The sequence below is a fragment of the Salmo trutta genome, chromosome 3, assembly GCF_901001165.1.
Source record: "Salmo trutta chromosome 3, fSalTru1.1, whole genome shotgun sequence".
Taxonomy (NCBI): domain Eukaryota; kingdom Metazoa; phylum Chordata; class Actinopteri; order Salmoniformes; family Salmonidae; genus Salmo; species Salmo trutta.
In genome coordinates, this window is record NC_042959.1 from 56,672,162 (window position 1) to 56,692,887 (window position 20,726).

General features: G+C 42.2%; 1 protein-coding gene across 3 annotated transcripts in view; it reads left to right on the forward strand.

Moving 5' to 3' along the window:
- The window catches only part of LOC115180101 (disintegrin and metalloproteinase domain-containing protein 15), a 35,872-nt gene extending 17,351 nt beyond the window's left edge, over window positions 1–18,521 (forward strand). The window contains exons 15-24 of one of the 3 annotated variants that reach the window (XM_029742007.1): window positions 1,607–1,715; window positions 1,897–2,092; window positions 2,263–2,340; window positions 2,465–2,576; window positions 4,604–4,763; window positions 5,782–5,896; window positions 11,757–11,822; window positions 14,263–14,331; window positions 16,772–16,941; window positions 17,100–18,521. In XM_029742007.1, coding sequence (XP_029597867.1) covers window positions 1,607–1,715; window positions 1,897–2,092; window positions 2,263–2,340; window positions 2,465–2,576; window positions 4,604–4,763; window positions 5,782–5,896; window positions 11,757–11,822; window positions 14,263–14,331; window positions 16,772–16,941; window positions 17,100–17,166 — 1,142 coding nt within the window. In that variant the 3' untranslated portion in view covers window positions 17,167–18,521. The remainder of the gene's footprint in view (window positions 1–1,606; window positions 1,716–1,896; window positions 2,093–2,262; window positions 2,341–2,464; window positions 2,577–4,603; window positions 4,764–5,781; window positions 5,897–11,756; window positions 11,823–14,262; window positions 14,332–16,771; window positions 16,942–17,099) is intronic. The other 2 variants (XM_029742009.1, XM_029742016.1) reach the window with 2 other exon arrangements.
- Window positions 18,522–20,726: the final 2,205 nt, after the last annotated feature.

Here is a 20,726-nt window from a genome sequence, read left to right on the forward strand (position 1 = left end):
GAAGTTTACATACACTCAGTTGACTGTGCCTTTAACCAGCTTGGAAAATTCCAGAAAATTCCATCATGGATTTAGAAGCTTCTGATAGGCTAATTGACATCATTTGAGTCAATTGGAGGTGTACCTGTGGATGTATTTCAAGGCCTACCTTCAAACTCAGTGCCTCTTTGCTTGACATCATGGGAAAATCAAAAGAAATCAGCAAGACCTCAGAAAAAAAAGGTAGACCTCCACAAGTCTGGTTCATTCTTGGGAGCAATTTCCAAACGCCTGAAGGTACCACGTTCATCTGTATGAACAATATTACGCAAGTATAAACACCATGGAACCATGCAGCCGTCATACCGCTCAGGAAGGAGACGCGTTCTGTCTCCTAGAGATGAACGTACTTTGGTGCGAAAAGTGCAAATCAATCCCAGAACAGCAAAGGACCTTGTGAAGATGCTGGAGGACACGGGTACCAAAAAGTATCTATATCCACAGTAAAACGAGTCCTATATCGACATAACCTGAAAGGCCGCTCAGCAAAGGAGAAGCCACTGCTCCAAAACCGCCATAAAATAGCCAGACTACGGTTTGCAACTGCATATGGGGACAAAGATCATACTTTTTGGGGAAATGTCCTCTGGTCTGATGAAAGAAAATAGAACTGTTTGGCAATAATGACCATCGTTATGTTTGGAAGAAAAAGTGTGAGGCTTGTAAACCGAAGAACACCATCCCAACTGTGAAGCACAGGGTTGACAGCATCATGTTGTGGGGGTGCTTTGCTGCAGGAGGGACTGGTGCACTTCACAAAATAGATGGCATCATGAGGGAGGATATTGATGTGGATATATTGAAGCAACATCTCAAGACATCAGTCAGGAAATTAAAGCTTGGTCGCAAATGGGTTTTCCAAATTGACAAGGACCCCAAGCACACTTCCAAAATTGTGGCAAAATGGCTTAAGGATAACAAAGCCAAGGTATTGGAGTGGCCATCACAAAGCCCTGACCTCAATCCTATAGAAGATTTGTGGGCAGAACTGAAAAGGCGTGTGCGAGCAAGGAGGCCTACAAACCTGACTCAGTTACACCAGCTCTGCCAGGAGGAATGGGTCAAAATTCCCCCAACTTATTGTGGGAAGCTTGTGGAAGGCTACCCGAAACAATTTAAAGGCAATGCTACCAAATACTAATTGAGTGTATGTAAACTTCTGACCCACTGGGAATGTGATGAAATAAATAAAAGCTGAAATAAATAATTCTCTCTACTTTTATTCTGACATTTCACATTCTTAAAATAAAGTGGTGATCCTAATTGACCTAAGACAGGGAATCTTTACTTGGATTAAACGTCAGGAATTGTGAAAAACTGAGTTTAAATGTATTTGGCTAAGGTGTGTGTATACTTCCGACTTCAACTGTATATATAATGTCACTACTAGTGATTGAAGAAACTGTTTTGGCGAGTTATAACATCATATTAAATCTTCATATGCCATATGTTGCAGAGTTGGAGAATTGAGATTGTCTCATAAACTCAGGAGGCGGTGTTGTTGAGACACTTTTACTGTAGGATCTTTGAGACAATTATGATTGTTTAAACTCCCTTTTCTTTTCAGATTCCACAAGGGCTCCGCCTGTCTGTTTTTCATCCGTCAACAAACAGGGCAACAAATACGGCAACTGTGGTCAGATGCCAAACGGAACCTACATCCCCTGCTCTAACAAGTAGATTCCATGTTCATTAGGGCACATCATAGTCAATTTTTTTGCAACAGATAACAAAATTAGCATATTTTATTGGACAAGTTAATATAGTCCTGCCCTGTTTTAGTCCTTATTCTTCAATTTGGTGCCTAATGAACACTTCCATGTGTGACTGTTGCTCTGACTGTGTCTGACTTTTCAGAGATGTGCATTGTGGGAGGCTCCAGTGCCAGGGAGGCAATGACCGTCCGTTGCTAGGCACCAGCGCTGAGATCCTGACCACCAAAGTAAAATTTAACTACAGCGACTTTGTCTGCCGGGGAACCTACTTCCACCTTGGCGACGACGTCTCCGACCCTGCCATGGTGGCACAGGGCACCGCATGTGGTCTTGACAAGGTGAGCATCTCCTCAACTATAGAAATACAATGCAAAATACTTTTGTTTTTGTGGAATGGGTAATTTGACCTTTTGGAATAGGGATATAGGAGAGGTTTTCTGTGCTGTTATCTGAGTTTACATAAATATCTTAAATGATGATTGGTATTACTGACCATGTTGTGGTTCAGGCCTGTTGGAACCAGCGGTGTCAGGATGTGTCTTTGTTCGGCGTCGACGATTGTCAGAGCAAATGCAACGGACACGGGGTGAGCAAACCAGCTGCCTGTCTCTCCTTATAGGAGTTAAATTGTATAGCTCACAATGGACTGGCCCATACTGTTGATGTTAAATGAATAATATGGCTCAATATCTACTCTCTGACATTGCCAGGTGTGCAACAGCAATAAGAACTGCCACTGTGACGTGGGTTGGGCTCCTCCAGACTGTAGGTACACGGGCCATGGAGGCAGTGTGGACAGTGGCCCTGCAAGAGCACCTAGAGGTACCTCACCATTCCTCTGTTAATGCACAACTTGACTGCACTCATAGATATACACTCAAATCAAATAAAATGTATTTATAAAGCCCTTCATACATCAGCTGATATCTCAAGTGCTGTACAGAAACCCAGCCTAAAACCCCAAACAGCAAGCAATGCAGGTGTAGAAGCACGGTGGCTAGGAAAAACTCCCTAGAAAGGCCAGAACCTAGGAAGAAACCTAGAGAGGAACCAGGCTATGAGGGGTGGCCAGTCCTCTTCTGGCTGTGCCGGGTGGAGATTATAACAGAACATGACCAAGATGTTCAAATGTTCATAGATGACCAGCAGGGTCAAACAATAATAATCACAGTGGTTGTCGAGGGTGCAACATGTCAGCACCTCAGGAGTAAATGTCAGTTGGCTTTTCATAGCTGATCATTGAGCGTATCTCTACCGCTCCTGCTGTCTCTAGAGAGTTGAAAACAGCAGGTCTGGGACAGGTAGCACATCCGGTGAACAGGTCAGGGTTCCATAGCTGCTGGCAGAACAGTTGAAACTGGAGCAGCAGCACGGCCTGGTGGACTGGGGACAGCAAGGAGTCATCAGGCGAGGTAGTCCTAGGGGAGGGAGAGAGGGAGACTGTGGCCCCATCCGACGATACCCCCAGACAGGGACAAACAGAGGGATATCTTCAACCACCAACTTACCATCCTGAGACAAGGCTGAGTATAGCCCACAAAGATCTCCGCCACGGCACAACCCAAGGGGGGTGCCAACCCAGACAGGAAGATCACGTCAGTGACTCAACACATTTCAAGTGACGCACCCCTCCTAGGGACGGCATGGAAGAGCACCAGTAAGCCAGTGACTCAGCCCCTGTAATAGGGTTTGAGGCAAAGAGTCCCAGTGGAGAGAGGGGAACCGGCCAGGCAGAGACAGCAAGGGCGGTTCGTTGCTCCAGTGCCTTTCCGTTCACTTTCACACTCCTGGACCAGACTACACTCAATCATAGGATCTACTGAAGAGATGAGTCTTCAATAAAGACCTAAAGGTTGAGACCGAGTCTGCATCTCTCACATGGGTAGGCAGACCATTCCCTAAAAATTGAGCTCTCTAGGAGAAAACCCTGCCTCCAGCTGTTTGCTTAGAAATTTTAGGGACAGTTAGGAGGCCTGCGTCTTGTGACCGTAGCGTACGTGTAGGTATGTACTGCAGGACCAAATCAGAAAGATGGGTAGGAGCAAGCCCATGTAATGCTGTGTAGGTTAGCAGCAAAACCTTAAAATCAGCCCTTGCCTTAACAGGAAGCCAGTGTAGAGAGAGGCTAGCACTGGAGTAATGTGATCAAATATTTTGGTTCTAGTCAAGATTCTAGCAGCCGTGTTTAGCACTAACTGAAGTTTATTTAGTGCTTTATCCAGGTAGCCGGAAAGTAGAGCATTGCAGTAGTCTAACCTAGAAGTGACAAAAGCATGGATTAATTTTTCCGCATAATTTTTGGACAGAAGGTTTCTGATTTTTTCAATGTTACGTAGATGGAAAAAAGCTGTCCTTGAAACAGTCTTGATATGTTCGTCAAAAGAGAGATCAGGGTCCAGAGTAACGACGAGGTCCTTCACAGTTTTATTTGAGACGACTGTACAACCATCAAGATTAATTGTCAGGTTCAACAGAATATCTCTTTGTTTCTTGGGACCTAGAACAAGCATCTCTGTTTTGTCTGAGTTTAAAAGTAGAACATTTGCAGCCATCCACTTCCTTATGTCTGAAACACAGGCTTCCGTTGAGGGCAATTTTTTGGCTTCACCATGTTTCATCGAAATGTACAGCTGTGTGTCATCCTCATAGCAGTGAAAGTTAATATTATGTTTCCGAATGACATCACCAAGAGGTAAAATATACAGTGAAAACACTCCTTATCTTAATCAAATCCTGGAGAAATTGGGACACCGTATCAATAAAACTAGGAAGAAATAAGTAACATGCACCCAGCTTTAATTCTATGTCTGCCATGATAACCAAGACCACAATGTTTTCTGTATCTCCAGGATCTGACCCGGCACGTGTAGCCTTGCTGGTCATCTTCCTCTTCGTCCTGCCAGTGGTTCTCCTCTTCCTCGCCCTGCGTTTCCCCCAGTGTCACCGCAACCTGCCCTGCCTGGGCACTACCAGCCTCTTCCACAAGGGCACCGGACGCCAACAGAGCCGGTGAGAGCCCTGACCCAGGGGACACCAGCTATGTGTTCACATATTAGTTACAATGTTTATATAGTATGTATATGTTTGCGCAGTGCAGAAAACCGCTATCAGTTTGGACAGAATTTCGCCATAGTTTTTTTAATAGCTATAATGGAATGAAAGGGGCTATAGCCAGCTAGAGTATGTGCAAGTTTGAATTGGACATGCACAAGGTTTATCTTGCACTTTATCAGTCAATGAAGGTCAGAGTTAACTGTGTTTTTCCCTACCCATGATTCAATGAGGTCAGTGTGGCCCATAGTGAGAATTGGGGCTTGGTGTTTGCCGCGGAACAGGCTAAAAGGTACTAAATGTTAAGGGTAGATTAAAGCCATGGAATTAGTTCTGGGCTGTGTCTTTACGACGAATTGTTACTGAAGTGCAACTTTAATACTTAGTGTTCCATATAACACCCAAGAGTCTCTCGTTTGCAAAAATATCTGAACTTTGGTCCATATTAAAATAACTCACTATAATCTAAAGAGAGTGACTAAATTTGATTGATCAGTTTTAGTTCAACAGGTGTTTTGAGGAAACAGCTCAGATACTAGCGATGCACTTTAAGTAGGATATAACGACAAACTAAATGCTACGAAGGCTTTGGGAAACTCACCCCAGTTTAGTTCCCCATTTCTTCAATGTTTTATATAAGACTCCTTTAGAGCCGGTTTCGTGGATAGTGATGGTGACCATTCTTCAGAGTCTCAGTTCTATAAGCTTATTTTGAGCGTTACTTCTGTCAACCTCATTTTTACTTATACTGTAACACTACAATGACCTCTGACTCTTCAGAACTGATTATTCCCCTAGGTTGTAATACCAATGTATTGTAATCAAACACCCATTCTTTGAGGGCTAGACCAGTGTTATAGACAAACATCATTTGTATCTCTTATGACAGTGCTCAGCTAACTATTTGTAACGCTTCAGCACCCCCATTATTGAAAATGAACTTTACGGTAATGTGTGAGTGTGTGCTGTCTCCCAGGACCCCGGCCACAGAGCGAGTGGATGCTCGTAACGGGGAGCAGGTCCAACCACTGAGGTACCACTGGAGCCGCCAGAGTGACATCCAAATGACCCCGTCTCCGCCTTCTAACAAGGTACCACGATGACCCAGCCTGGCCTTCCCTGGCTGTCACTCAAATAGTTTTCCCACCTACACTGTTCCTATGTGCCCCTTTTTACAGGTGCATGGAATCGATAACACTGACTTCGTTGTAATAATATTAGTCATTTAGCAAACGTCAATCTCTCTGTGTTGACCCACATAAAAAAAATACTACCGTTTACTATAGAATACTATAATACTTACTGTAGAATTCTGTAGTAAACTGTAGGATAGGGATTAACATGGGTAACCGAGATCCCTTGACTGACCCAGGAACACACATTTCCCGAAAATATTAAATGACAAGACCCGGAAAATTACTAAAATGTTCCCCAATGTCAGCACTAATGCAATTCCACAAAATACTCAACATGCGCAGCAAAATATTTAATAGCACATTATCCAAACAGGTTGTCGCATGGTAGCCTTTAGTCTAGCGTATTTACTTCACACAAAGTTGCCATAAATTCAAAGTAAACGCATAATTGCCACTACTGGACTGCACACATGACTCGAATGCAGTAAATGAACCCTACAGGAAACCCCTACAGTATAGCCTATAAAAGAACGTGTGCCTCTTTGAGCTGTCATTGTGACTCTTCAGACATTCACAAATTTGATAGGCCTATGCACAATTTATTACATAGTCATCTCTGTCACAGACATGAAGTCTGTGGGTAGGCATGAGGGAAAATTATATCTTCTCCTGTCCGAATGCCTAGGCTATTTTCTTATCCAAATCCTGACTCCTGTCTTGCATGAAAATTCCTAACTTTATTCTGTAATCCATAGGTTGCATTATCAAAGCACGTCTCTGGCCTATGCACGTCAAAATACCGCTATAACATTTCCCCTGCTTCTCTGCTCTGTCGGACTTTCTGCCCATAGATCTTCAGTATATGTGCTCAACTAACAATATGGGAGTAGATATGGATATTTTGAAAACGGGTGTTCTTTGTTAAGATACTTTGATATTTAAACTATTTCCACTCTTCATCTCCCTATTATTCATGAGCTGATCTGCAATCAGTATAATCATCAACTCGATTTTTGCCAAATATAGGAGATTTTCTATCATTCGTTGATGGTTATCTAGCAAGATTAGCCACTTTAGTCATTTGACTTTTGTTTGACTGCCATTAAAGTTTGTATGATTATACATCTCAATGCTTTGGGTGTGCTCTGTGCGACCTGAGCACACTATGGGTCGAGATGGCTTACTGCTGAAATTTGCTGAATTAATTGAGGAACATAAGGCTCAGAATTTATGAATGGCCTGTTTCGCAATTCACAACAATGTCATTGGCGATCAAAGATCAAAGACAGACTCTATAATTACTAAATATCAGTTTCATTTTCTCTGAAATCTTTACTCTCTTATTTGGGGAGAACCCTGGCATAGTGACCATATCTTAGTTTTAAACTCTTTAAATGGGCAAGTCAGGGCTCGCCGTTCTGCAGGAACACGTTGGGGGGGTGGGCAGTAGGGAGAGGTACCGGTGCGGTGCAGAACTTTTGGGATAAATATGAATTATTCGCGGGTATTGAAACTTGGCTTGAAAATATTCATCCTTACTGCTGAATACTATACTACACACTAGTATTCCCCTCGATCGTGTAGTGCTTAATATAGAATTCTGTAGTGTACTGTAGATTACTATACTACACACTGTAGTATACCTTAATCATGTGTAGTAGTTACTATAGAATTTCTACCTACTGGTTATGGAAATGTTTTAGTAGGAGAAAAGAGAAAGCAGCCAATTCTATGTCAAAGATGATAAAACAAAAATACTACTTTACTTTTTAAGTAAAGTACCTGTAGTCAACTTGTGAAATACGTTAGGAGATAAGGAAGATTGCGTTCTTCATTTCACCTGTCACATTATTTTTCATTGTGAAGTTTAACGGTAGTCCCTAATCACATGGTGTTTGTCTACAAGCACACAATGACTAGAGACCGGAGCCTTGTGAGTCACTCACTGTTGCGCAGCACACGCCTGGTGATCTAGTTACAGTATGGAATTCATCACTAAATGTATGACAGCTAGATATCTTCTAACTATTAAGTTAACTGTCTAAAATGTGCTCAATACTCTGTAGTTGTGCATTTGGTTTGCTAATTTAGTAGCTAGTTATCTAGTAGCCAGCAGACCTGTGTAGATTAAAATGTACCTTAATCCAGGGATGAGAAATGTGTTGTACTCCGAATTGTCCCATTATCTTCACGGTGTAACAGTTGGGATAATGGGACCATTCAGAGTACAACGCATTTCTCATCCCTGGATTGAGGTACGTTTTCTGAGCCATATCTTGCACTGACTCCGTGGTGTATTAATATACACAGGAATGCTGTCTGAACCTAGTGCAGCTGTAAGTCAGCAGGTAGAATTTTCTGGCTAGTTATCTAGCTTTGTGGTCAGCTTCTTGCAAAATCAGCATTGCTAACCTTTGGATTACAGAGGCTGAATGGGGTTTGAAAATAGCACCCCTTGTGTTCAATGCCAGTATTACAGAATATCCCGGGATGGCACAAGGTCGGTATGACAATCCGAATACCGCCAAAGCCTATAGTATACACTATAATCTTTTAACTATAGTAATACTACTGCATTTATACTATAGTAAACTGTAAATACTACAGTCATGTCAACAAAAACACTACAGTGTACAGTAAAGTCCACAAAAACACTACAGTAAATACTATAGTATATAATTATAGTAATACTACAGCATTTACAATGCCTTCGGAAAGTATTCAGACCCCTTGACTTTTTCCTCATTTTGTTAGGTTAGAGCCTTATTCTAAAATTGATTTAAGTAGTTTTTTTCCCTCATCAACCTACACACAATACCCCATAAAGACATGTTTGCTCATTTATAAAATAAACTGAAATATCATATTTACATAAGTATTCAGACCCTTTACTCAGTACTTTGTTGAAGCACATTTGTCAGCGATTACAGCCTCGAGTCTTCTTGGGTATGACGCTACAAGCTTGGCACACCTGTAATTGGGGAGTTTCTCCTATTCCTCTCTGTAGATCCTCACAAGCTCTGTCCGGTTGGATGGGGAGCGTTGCTGCACAGCTATTTTCATGTCCCTCCAGAGATGTTTGATCAGGTTCAAGTCCGAGCTCTGGCTGGACCACTCAAGGAAATTCAGAGACTTGTCCTGAAGCCACTCCTGTATTGTCTTGGATGTGTGCTTAGGGTCATTGTCCTGTTGGAAGGTGAACCTTCGCCCCAGTCTGAGGTCCTGAGCGCTCTGGAACAGGTTTTCATCAAGGATCTCTGTACTTTGTTCCATTCAGCTTAGCCTCGATTCTGACTGGTCTCCCAGTCCCTACCGCTGAAAAACATCCCCATAGCATGATGCTGCCACCACCATGCTACACCATGTTTCCTCCAGACGTGACGCTTGGCATTCAGGCCAAAGAGTTACATCTTGGTTTCATCAGACCAGAGAATCTTGTTTCTCATGGTCTGAGAGTCTTTATGTGCTTTTTGGCAAACTCCAAGCGGGCTGTCATGTGCCTTTTTCTGCGGAGTGGCTTCCGTCTGGCCACTCTACCATAAAGGCCTGATTGGTGGAGGGCTGCAGAGATGGTTGTCCTTCTGGAAGGTTCTCCCATCTCCACAGAGGAACTCTAGAGCTCTGTCAGAGTGACCATCGGGTTCTTGGTCACCTCCCTGACCAAGGCCCTTCTCCCGATTGCTCAGTTTGGCCCGGCGGCCATCTCTAGGAAGAGTCTTGGTGGTTCTAAACTTCTTCCATTTAAGAATGATGGAGGCCACTGTGTTCTTGGGGACCTTCAATGCTGCAGAATTTTTTTGGTACCCTGCCCCAGATCTGTGCCTCGACACAGTCCTGTCTCTGAGCTCTACGGACAATTCCTTCGACCTCAGGCTTGGTTTTTGCTCTGACATCAACTGTGGGTCCAATCAATTGAATTTACCACAGGTGGACTACAATCAAGTTGTAGAAACATCTCAAGGATGATCAATGGAAACAGGATGCACCTGAGCTCAATTTTGAGTCTCATGGCAACAGGTCTGAATACTTATGTAAATTAGGTATTTCTGTTTTTTGATTTAATAAATGTGCTAATATAAAAAATATATTTTTTTATTGCTTTGTCATTATGGAGTATTGTGTGTAGATTGCTGAGGATTTTTTTTCTTAATACATTTTAGAATAAGGCTAATGTAACAAAATATGGAAAAAGTCAATGGGTCTGAATACTTTCCGAAGGCACTGTATACTATAGTATTTTTTTAAATGTGGGGAGCTATTTCTGAAAAGCATCTAACACATTAACAAGGTCTACAGTAACTACACTGAACAAAAATATAAACGCAACATGCAACAATTTCAAAGATTTTACTGAGTTACAGTTTATAAAAAAAACATATGGGAATCAGTAAATTCAAATACATTCATTCAAATTCAAATACATTCATTAGGCCCTAATCTATGGATTTCATATGATGGTCACAGAGACCTTTAAAAAAAGGTAGGGGCGTGGTTAAAATCAGTCAGTATCTGGTGTGACCACCATTTGCCTCATGCTGAGCATCACATCTCCTTCGCATAGAGTTGATCAGGCTATTGATTGTGGCCTGTTGTTCCACTCCTCTTCAATGGCTGTGCGATGTTGCTGGATATTGGCTGGAACACACTGTCGTACACGTCGATCCAGAGCAACCCAAACGTGCTCAATGGGTGACATGTCTGGTGAGTATGCAGGCCATGGAAGAACTGGGACATTTTCAGCTTCCAGGAATTGTGTACAGATCCTTGCGACATGGGACCGTGCATTATCATGCTGAAACATGAGGTGATGGCGGCGGATGAATGGCATGACAATGGGCCTCAAGATCTCGTCACGGTATCTCTGTGCATTCAAATAGACATTGATAAAATACAATTGTGTTCGTTATCCGTAGCTTATGCCTGCCCATACCATAACCCCACCGCCACCATGGGGCACTCTGTTCACAACGTTGACGTCAGCAAACTGCTCTCCCATGCGACGCCATACATGCTGTCTGCCATCTGCCTAGTACAGTTGAAACTCGGGATTCATCCGTGAAGAGCACACTTCTCCAGCGTGCCAGTGGCCATCAAAGGTGAGCATTTGTCTACTGAACTCAGTTATGACTCCAAACTACTGTAAGCTTCCCTGATACAGTTTGTGCACAAATTCTTCAGTTGTGCAAACCCACAGTTTCCTCAGCTGTCAGGGTGGCTGGTCTCAGACAATTCCGCAGGTGAAGAAGCCGGATGTGGAGGTCATGTGCTGGCGTGGTTACACGTGGTCTGCGGTTGTGAGAAATGAAAATGTAATTCTCTGGCAATAGCTCTGGTGGACATTCCTGCAGTCAGCATGCAAATTGTACGCTCCCTCAACTTGAGACATCTGTGGCGTTGTGTGACAAAACTGCACATTTTAGAGGGGCCTTTTATTGTCCGCAGCACTAGGTGCACCTGTGTAATGATAATGCTGTTTAATCAGCTTCTTGATATGCCACACTTTTCAGGTGGATGATTTATTTGAGCAAAGGTGAAATGCTCACTAACAGGGATGTAAACAAATTTGTACACAACATTTTAGAGAAACAAGCTTTTTGTGTGTGTTGAAAATTTCTGGGATCTTTTATTTCGGCTCATGAAACATGGGACCAACACTTTACATTACATATTTTCATTCAGGTTATGTTCTCAAGTGACCAATTCATATTTTCTCAATCTGAGAGTTGAATATGTAATGCTTAATTCTAATAACTAACTTACCCTCCAATGCATGTTTCCATTGGCTGTCAAAACCCTTTGACTCCTGTTTTCTCAGGTTCAGGACAGACCTGCTCCGCCTACTAAGCCACTCCCCCCTGACCCTGTCTTAAAACAAGCCCAGGTAACCTGGCCTAGGCCTGTGAGGTGAAGGGTAGCTTGAAAAATGCTTGTGTGTGCAATGCAATGAGATGAAATCTCTACATAATAATTAGTAATCCTCATGTTTTCTAGAACTAACATTCTGTGTCTTTTTATGTATGTGTAGTTGCAGTATTATAGCGAAGTCCTGTTTGTTCCTCTACTTTTTCCATATATCCATCATTAGATAAGAAAGAAACGGCCAGCCCCCACCAAGCCCCTGCCCCCCGACCCCAGCCCCCTTAACAACCAGGTACAGTCAAAGGTTGCCATTTAATGAGGTCTTCGTCCATATGTAGCAGCAGTAGCTGTATCTGTAGCCGTAGCCGTAGCTGTAGCAGTAGCAGCACCACCAACACAGTTGATTCTCAAGCAATCACCCTTTTTATATCTATGTTTAGAGGGCCATGCCATCACACTTTCTTTAAAAGGATTCTATGAGGGGGCCTCCCGAGTGGCGCAGCGGTCTAAGGCACTGCATCGCAGTGCTTGAGGCATCACTACAGACCCGGGTTGGATCCCAGGCTGTGTCGCAGCCAGCCGCGTTGTTAGGGGAGGGTTTGGCCGGCCGGGATGTCCTTGTCCCATCACGCTCTAGCGATTTCCTTGTGGCACGCTGACTTCGGTCGCCAGTTGTACTGTGTTTCCTCCGACACAGTGGTGTGGCTGGCTTCCGGGTTAGGCGAGCAGTGTGTCAAGAAGCAGTGCGGCTCGTCAGGGTCGTGTTTCGGAGGACGCATGGCTCTCAACCTTCGCCTCTCCCGAGTCCGTACGGGAGTTGCAGCAATGGGACAAGACTCTAACTACCAATTGGATATCACGAAATTGGGGTAAAAATATTTAAAAAAATAAACATTTTTTAAAAATGAGGATATGACATCATGTCTGAATGGAAACCTGCATGTACAGGGTGACTTAAATTATGTTGAAAACTAACCACAGCATTACTTTGATTACTTAGCATTACTTACTGGCATGGGGGGAGCATGTTCTTCCTTTTAGTGCCAACACTAGCCACAGTGTCTAATGCTTAACAAAGGTTTAATTTGGACACGATTAACTCTCCTGTTTAGACATATAAATCTGTCACTTAGCGAAAGAACCCTCTACATGAGCGAACTCTCTATCCCCAGCTTAGATCTGGAAGAGTAGCCTATGTGCTGGGACATAATGATTGAACTAGTTGACAAAGACCATGGCTCCACACACCAGAGTTGTTTATCTCTTTATTTCCAATCACTTTCGTAAATTGTAATACTTGACTTGAATATTATGTGATGATGCCTACAAAACACTGTTGGCATTATTACATAACATTCAAATCTAGAGCTACATAGTTAATTAGCTGACGCTCTAGAATCAATGTACACTGAGTTTACAAAACATTAGGAACAACTTCCTAATTTTGAGTTGCAACCCTTTTTGCCCTCAGAACAGCCTTGAATCGTCGAGGCAGGGACTCTCCAAGGTGTCAAGCATTCCACAGGGATGCTGACCCATGTTGACTCCAATGCTTCCAATAGTTGTGTCAAGTTGGCTTGATGTCCTTCGGGTGGTGGACCATTCTTGATACTCTCGGGAAACTGTTGTGTGAAAAATCCAGCAGTGTTGCAGTTCTCGACCCACTCAAACCGGTGCGCCTGGCACCTACTACCATACCCTGTTCAACGGCACTTACATCTTTTGTCTTTCCCATTCACCCTCAGAATGGCACACATACACAGTTCATTTCTCAATCGTCTCAAGGCTTAAAAATGATTCTTTAACCTGTTGCCTCCCCTTAATTTACTGTACACTGATTGAAGTGGATTTAACAGGTGACATCAAAAAGGGATCATAGTTTTCACCTGGTCAGTCTGTCATGGAAAGAGCATGTGTTCCTAATGTTTGTACACTCAATGTATATTCCATACCACTGTTCCTCAAAAAGTATCTTATGGTCTTTGGTCAAGTTGCTGATTTTTAAGTTTTGTTCAGTGTGGGTAAATTCATCTCATCTGTATGGCTTTGAGGAGCACCGGTGTCAATCATCTTTCCCTCTTATCATCTACTTCCATGATTGGAATCTGTCTTGTCAATAGTAGCGTAATGGATTCTATTTCATTACTTTAGAGTGCATTTGTTACCTGCATGGAACTGCGCATGATGGCGAATGAATAGAGGTAGCTGTCTCGTCTCTGTGGTTTGCTAATATAAATGATTTGTCTTTGTCTCATTACATGAGAATTGGTCTGAAGTTTGTTGTTTTCATCGTACAAATAGTGCACATTTTGGAGTATTGTGACACTACTCTGTGGAGTCTCATTCAGTATTCTGTTAGAATACCTGAATAGTCCCTTTCCTTTGGTTGGTCTCTTCCACCCCTCACTCTCATTCTCTCCATCTATTCCTCCTGTTCTTCTGTTTTCCGTCCGTTATTCTAGCCATCGTTGAGTCGGCCGGCTCCGCCCACCAAGCCTCTACCCCCTGACCCTGTGCTAACAGGCAGCCAGGTACCAGAGTAGCATGTAGACATGGCTGCATGTGGGCATTGGGTCTGGTTGGTTGATTTATGTGAAGAGTGTGGTTGGTTGGTTAATTGGTTTTGGAGGGATTTAATGGTTGATTGGTGGGATTGTGTGGTTAATTGATGTGTATGTAGTTGATTGGTTGATTCAATGGATTGAATGATATGAGACAATTAATCTAATCATACTAATCAAGCTTTAGTTCAGAATTGTATTGCTGAATTTACAGTTATGTGCAAATGCAGATCAAAGTACTTCATATTCACTCACTTGGAAGTGGCTCTAAAAAGTTGGTTACAAAAGAATGCACAGCTAATCTATGGCTATAGGTAATGGCAATGATGGTAACTACCGTAATTTCCGGACTATTAAGCGCACCTGAATATAAGCCTCACCCACTGAATTAAATTTGTATTTTTTATTTTGAACATAAATAAGCCGCACATGTCTATAAGCCGCAGGTGCCTACCGGTACATTGAAACAAATGAACTTTACACAGGCTTTAACGAAACACGGTTTGTAACAAAAATAAATAGGCTTTAACGAAACACGGCTTGTAACAAAGATAAATAGGCTTTAACGAAACACGGCTTGTAACAAAAAATAAAAAATTAGCAGTAAGCTTTAGTTGTCTTTTTCAATTCCTCACGCTGCTGTTTCCAACGTCTTGTCATCGACTCATTAAGACCAAGCTCCCATGCAGCAGCTCTATTTCCTTTTCCAACAGCCAGATTAATCGCCTTCAACTTGAAAGCTGCATCATATGCATTTCTCCATGTCTTTGCCATGATGAGGGTGACAAAATGACTACCGTAATCAGAATGATGGGAAGTTTGAGAGCGCTCGATTTAATCTAAACAGTAAACAAAAAAGATGTTTGACCGTAACCCGTTCGGCAATTTCATTGGTCTAATGAAAGCTTCATGCCGCCAAAAAACTGAGCACGTCACAGAATGTGTTTTTTTGGGGGGAAAAAATTGAAAGCGGGAAAAATCCATATATTAGCCGCGTCATTATTTAAGCCGCGAGGTTCAAAGCCTGGGAAAAAAGTCGCAGCTTATAGTCCGGAATTTACGGTTATTGAAAATAAATAATTATTTAGGTGAAATTAGCATTTTAAAGTTAAAGTACAAACTGCATTGTATTAATGTGTGATACTGCATTTGCACACGGCCATTTTATTAGGTACAGCACCCCGTTCACGAAAATGGATCGCTCCTACAGACAGTGAGTCACGTGGCCGTGTCATCGAGACATTAAGTTACTGTTTGATTGAAGGTTAGAATGGACAAAACAAGTGGCCCAAGCAACTTTGAGCGTGGTATGATTGTCGATGCCAAGTGCGCCGGATCCAGCATCTCAGAAACAGACGCCTTCCTGGGCTTTTCACACACGACAGTGTCTAAGATTTACAGAGAATAGTGCGACAAACAAAAAACATCCAGTCAGTGGCAGTCCTGTGGGCGAAAAAGGCACGTTGATGAGAGAGGTCGAAAGAGAGTGGCAAGAATCGTGCAAGCTAACAGGCGGGCCACAAACAGACAAATGGCACAGTACAACAGTGGTGTGTAGAATAGCATCTCAGAATGCACAACTCGTAGGTCCTTGTCATGGATGGGCTATTGCAGCAGACGACCACGCCTATCAGCTAAAAATAACAAGAATCGGCTCCAGTGGGCACGGGATCACCAACACTGGACAATCGAGGAAAAACATTGCCTGGAGTGGCCTGCACAGTCCCCAGACCTCAACCCAATAGAGCATCTTTGGGATGAGATGGAACGGGTTGTTCACAGCATGGATGTACCGCTGTCCAATCTGCAGCAACTGCATGATGCCATTGAGTCAGCATGGACCAACATCCCTGTGGAACGTTTCTGACACCTTGTAGAATGCCCCAAAGAATTCAGGCTGTTCTAGAGGCAAACGGGGTGTCCAACCCCGTACTAGGGTGTACCTAATAAACTGGCCTGTGAGTAGTTTGCATCGTCCACGTACAAGCAGGCAACCTTCAACACGTCAATATCAGCAAGTCATATAAATTATTTCTAGTACTATTAGCAGAACAGTTAACTAAACCAAAAGTTGATTAATTAAATCTACGTTTGGTCTAGAACCCATCCCTGCAACTCCAGTCCTCGGGGCTGTAGTGGTCACACTAGTTCCTTATCCCTAGCAAACACAGCTGATTTTAAACTAATTGCGTTTTTGAACTGAAGATCATTAGTTGATTATTGGAGTCGTGTGTTAGCTGGGGCAAAAGTGACACCAATTAGGCCCCCAAGGATTGGAGTTGGTCTAGAGCCCTCAATTTTCAATTGTCTTGTCACTGTTACCTAAACTCTGTGACGATCGGCTATAATCAACGAAAATCATTGTATCACACCTGGATTGTATTATATGTTTATTTTGTATTTTCTTCAGGCCCTTGTACCACACAAAAAACCACCAGCACCCAGGAAGTCCTTGCCTTCAGAGCCCCTGTCACATCCCACCCACCCTGGGTACATTGCATCTGGTGCCCCCCTGCAACATGGAGCGAATAGAACTTCAGTTCCACCTGTTGGCCCTCCTGTTGCAGCCGTCCCTTCCAGGTACTTCAGTGACTGTATTGTTTGGCTAATTTGATGAATGTATAGATGTCAAATGAATGGGCAGGTAGACACATACAGTTGGCGTTGTACAGTATTGTAACAAAAGCTGGAGGTGACCTTCTTTTCTATCTTTCTATATTCCTCTCTATCTCACATAGACGTGCCCCTTTACCTCCAGTACGGACGTCACAACCCAGAAAACCCAACTCGACACCTCCGGTTTAACTGCCAAAGATCCACAAAACCACTAAGATTCTGAGATTCTCTTGAACCGGACATGACAGCATGAATTGCACTGATTCAGCCAAGAGTTTTATTATGGAGAACCTTATAGGAAGGCTCAGAACCCAGAAGTCTCCAAATGAAGGCTGCTTTTCAATCTCCCTGCCCCCCTAAACTATTTCCTGTTGTCTTCTTCCTGAGAGACTGACAGGTGCCTTGGGTGGTTACCTGCCATGTTGGGACAGACTGGGGCTCCGAGCAAAGCAGAGAAGGCCTGGAATGTTCAGTTGGGTTGATCCGTTGGCCGTTAAGAAACTGGATGGATGTAGTTAAGTATCCATCAAAGATGTAACACTTCATGAAAACTGTGTGGCTTTTGACATTAACTGACAATTACAAAAACGGATGTCTACACAGAGGCTAAGCTCAATTGAGATTAAAGGCCCAGTACTGGTTTTATGGCACTTGCACGTTTGAATGTGCCCTGTGATGCTTCAGAACAACTTATTACTCTTCTACTTATAGGTTGAAGCCCAAGCCATCCTCCTAATCCGACTATGGCCACCACTTTTGCACCATTTTGCAGTATTTTATTTTAAGTGGCTTGGCTAATGCAGGCCTCAGGAAACCAGTCCTGACCACCCCTTGCTCTCTTTCTGGAATAAAGAAGCATGTCAACACTTTCATTCACCGCAATGATTTCTTTGATCTCCATCACAATGGTGTCATTGAGGGGGAGGACCTTGCATGCAACTCTCTCTGACTAACCCTTGAGATTAAATGAGAATAGTGTTACAAACTTTAGTTCTTAATTGCAGAGCTGTACAACTAACTGCACAACTGTAAATACCAGAGAATTCTAACTTGCCTACTAGTTTTAATTCTACAATAAGGACTATTTAAAAGCCAAAGAGATGGATCTCTGGAGAAGTAGATTGAACTTTGTAAAATGATAGGCCACTTCTCGAAGACTAACCTACGCTGTGACAGAAGATCGGGTGCCTTTTTTGTACCTTTGGTGGTCAGTTGTGCCGCACCAGTGTAAGCCAGAATGAGTTAAGTGCACTCTTAGAATGAGGAGCTCTTGTAAATGAGTCTTCACATATTCAGATGAATTAAAACCAAGCCATGGGATTCACTTCTTTAGGATTGGTGGGTCCCCTGCAGGACGGTTGAGCGAACTTAGGCTAATGCGATTAGCATGAGGTTGTAAGTAACAAGACAATTTCCCAGGACATAGACATATCTGATATTGGCAGAATTCTTGTTAATCTAACTGCACTGTCGTCCAATTTACAGTAAATATAATAGTAAAGAATACCATGCTGTTGTTTGAGGAGAGTGCACAGTTTTGAACATGAAAAGATATTAATGAACAAATTAGGCACATTTGGGCAGTCTTGATACAACATTTTGAACAGAAATGCAATGGTTCATTGGATCAGGCTAAAACTTTGCACATACACTGCTGCCATCTAGTAGCCAATATCTAAATTGCACCTGGGCTGGAATAATACATTATGGCCTTTCTCTTGCATTTCAAAGATGATGGTACAAAAAAAATACCCCAAAAAGTTTTTCCTGTATTATATTTTACCAGATCTAATGTGATATATTCTCCTACATTCCTTTCACATTTCCACAAACTTCAAAGTGTTTCCTTTCAAATGGTACTAATAAAATGCATATCCTTGCTTCAGGGCCTGAGCTACAGGCAGTTAGATTTGGGTGTCATTTTAGGCGAAAATTGAAAAAGAGGGGCCGATCCTTAAGAGTTAAACTGGGGAAACGCTGACTGAATGTACGAAAAAAGAACTATAGGCTCACACTTTAAATTAAGTCACAGCAATGCCATGTAGTTACACCAAATATAATTTTTATAACTAGATTGGTCATTAATGTAAAACATATTGTCACTTATCCTTTTAGTGCAATTCAAGCATTGTTATGTTCCTTCTCTGCAGTGCTAGTTACCAAAGTAGTTTGAGTAACTTCATGGTATAAGGGCAATTTAATATAAAGTCTTATGATGGTCTGGAATAAACCACAATATAAGTATTACTACTCCTGACGTGGTGAGCCACCAGTACAGGGGCTGTATGTCGACAGGCAACAGTATTGATTTTGCCTGCATGTCATGAAAGTGTATTTCATTTCTAGTGAAAGATTGTTTTCCATGTCAAAATGTCTATGTTTGTCTTCTATTTAATATTGTCTAAAGTGATGAATTACCAGCCTTATGAGTTTTAAGTTGAGCACTCCACGGCAACATGGCTAACTGTGTTTATACAGCAAATAGATGATTTTGTGTATCAATGGTGGCTTATTTAGTCAAAGAGAATTTGGCTAGCAGGTATAATAATTGCTAACTGATAAACTGCCAATACTTCTTGGTCATTTGGATAAATGAGTACTGGTATGCAATATGCATTACAAGCATTTCAGATCTTTTGACTGTTCATTATTTTGATGAATTACTAAAGTTGTCAACTTTGATTATGACAACCTCTAAATGGCGCAGGCATGCATATGTGATTTTGCCTTCCATCGGTCCATTTGAATTTGTAAATGTCCTTTTTTTACCTTCTACTGACAATGATCTGTTCCAATGTTCTGAACACACTCTCCCTTTGGATCTATTCATATGTCTTACATTTCTAATACGTCTGATTATCAGTATGAGAACACTCAGATGTAACATGAATTGTTATGAATTTTGCTCAATGTAATTATGGGAGTGTCTTTTCATGAGACTGTTCTACTTTGACCTCTGTCTGTCTACATTTTTCCTACTGTCTCAATTGAGACGTTCACTGCTGCTGAGGGAAATAAAACAGACTGTGGAAAAGTGACTTTTTTTTGGCTGCTTAATTTTCCTCTTTTGTATTAACCTTTTGGGCTGACTTACCCTTTCACACAGTGATATCACAGCACTGGGTGTGCAACTAAGTTGAAACAGCACAGAAAAAAATGTATGATATGTATGAAATTGTATGAAATGTATGCATTCACTACTGTAAGTCGCTCTGGACAAGAGCGTCTGCTAAATGACTAAAATGTAAATGTAAACAACACTGGGTGCTTGGGAAGGAGGAAGGGGTTAACTAGCTTGCAAGCCAATTTGATCAAATACATTCTTCTCATACATGGTGTGAGTGTGTGCATGCAGCCCGGATTTGCAGTGACTGGTTTCAGGGGATGCAGATGCCGCTCTCACGTTTAACACAGAAGGAAACGTAACATAAATAGAAGGCTTAATTCTGAGAAGTCAGACTTCCTCTGAACATTTGCTATGAATTGTGAAGTTGTCTTATGGGGAAATATTTCTTTGTCTATCTCCAAGTAATGGAAGATGAGTTGGTTTATTTTGTAACATTTCTTGAAATACTTACCTACAGTATTCTTCATCTCCGTTGTTGCTCGTGTCAACCCTTTTGGATCCATAAGAGTAGGTTTTGATGAAATGGCACAACTGCACTACGCACCATTCACTCTTCCTTGCACACAGTTGTAGAACGTGTGTTGTTCAAAATGTTGTATTTCAAAACTTATGCTTGTGTACT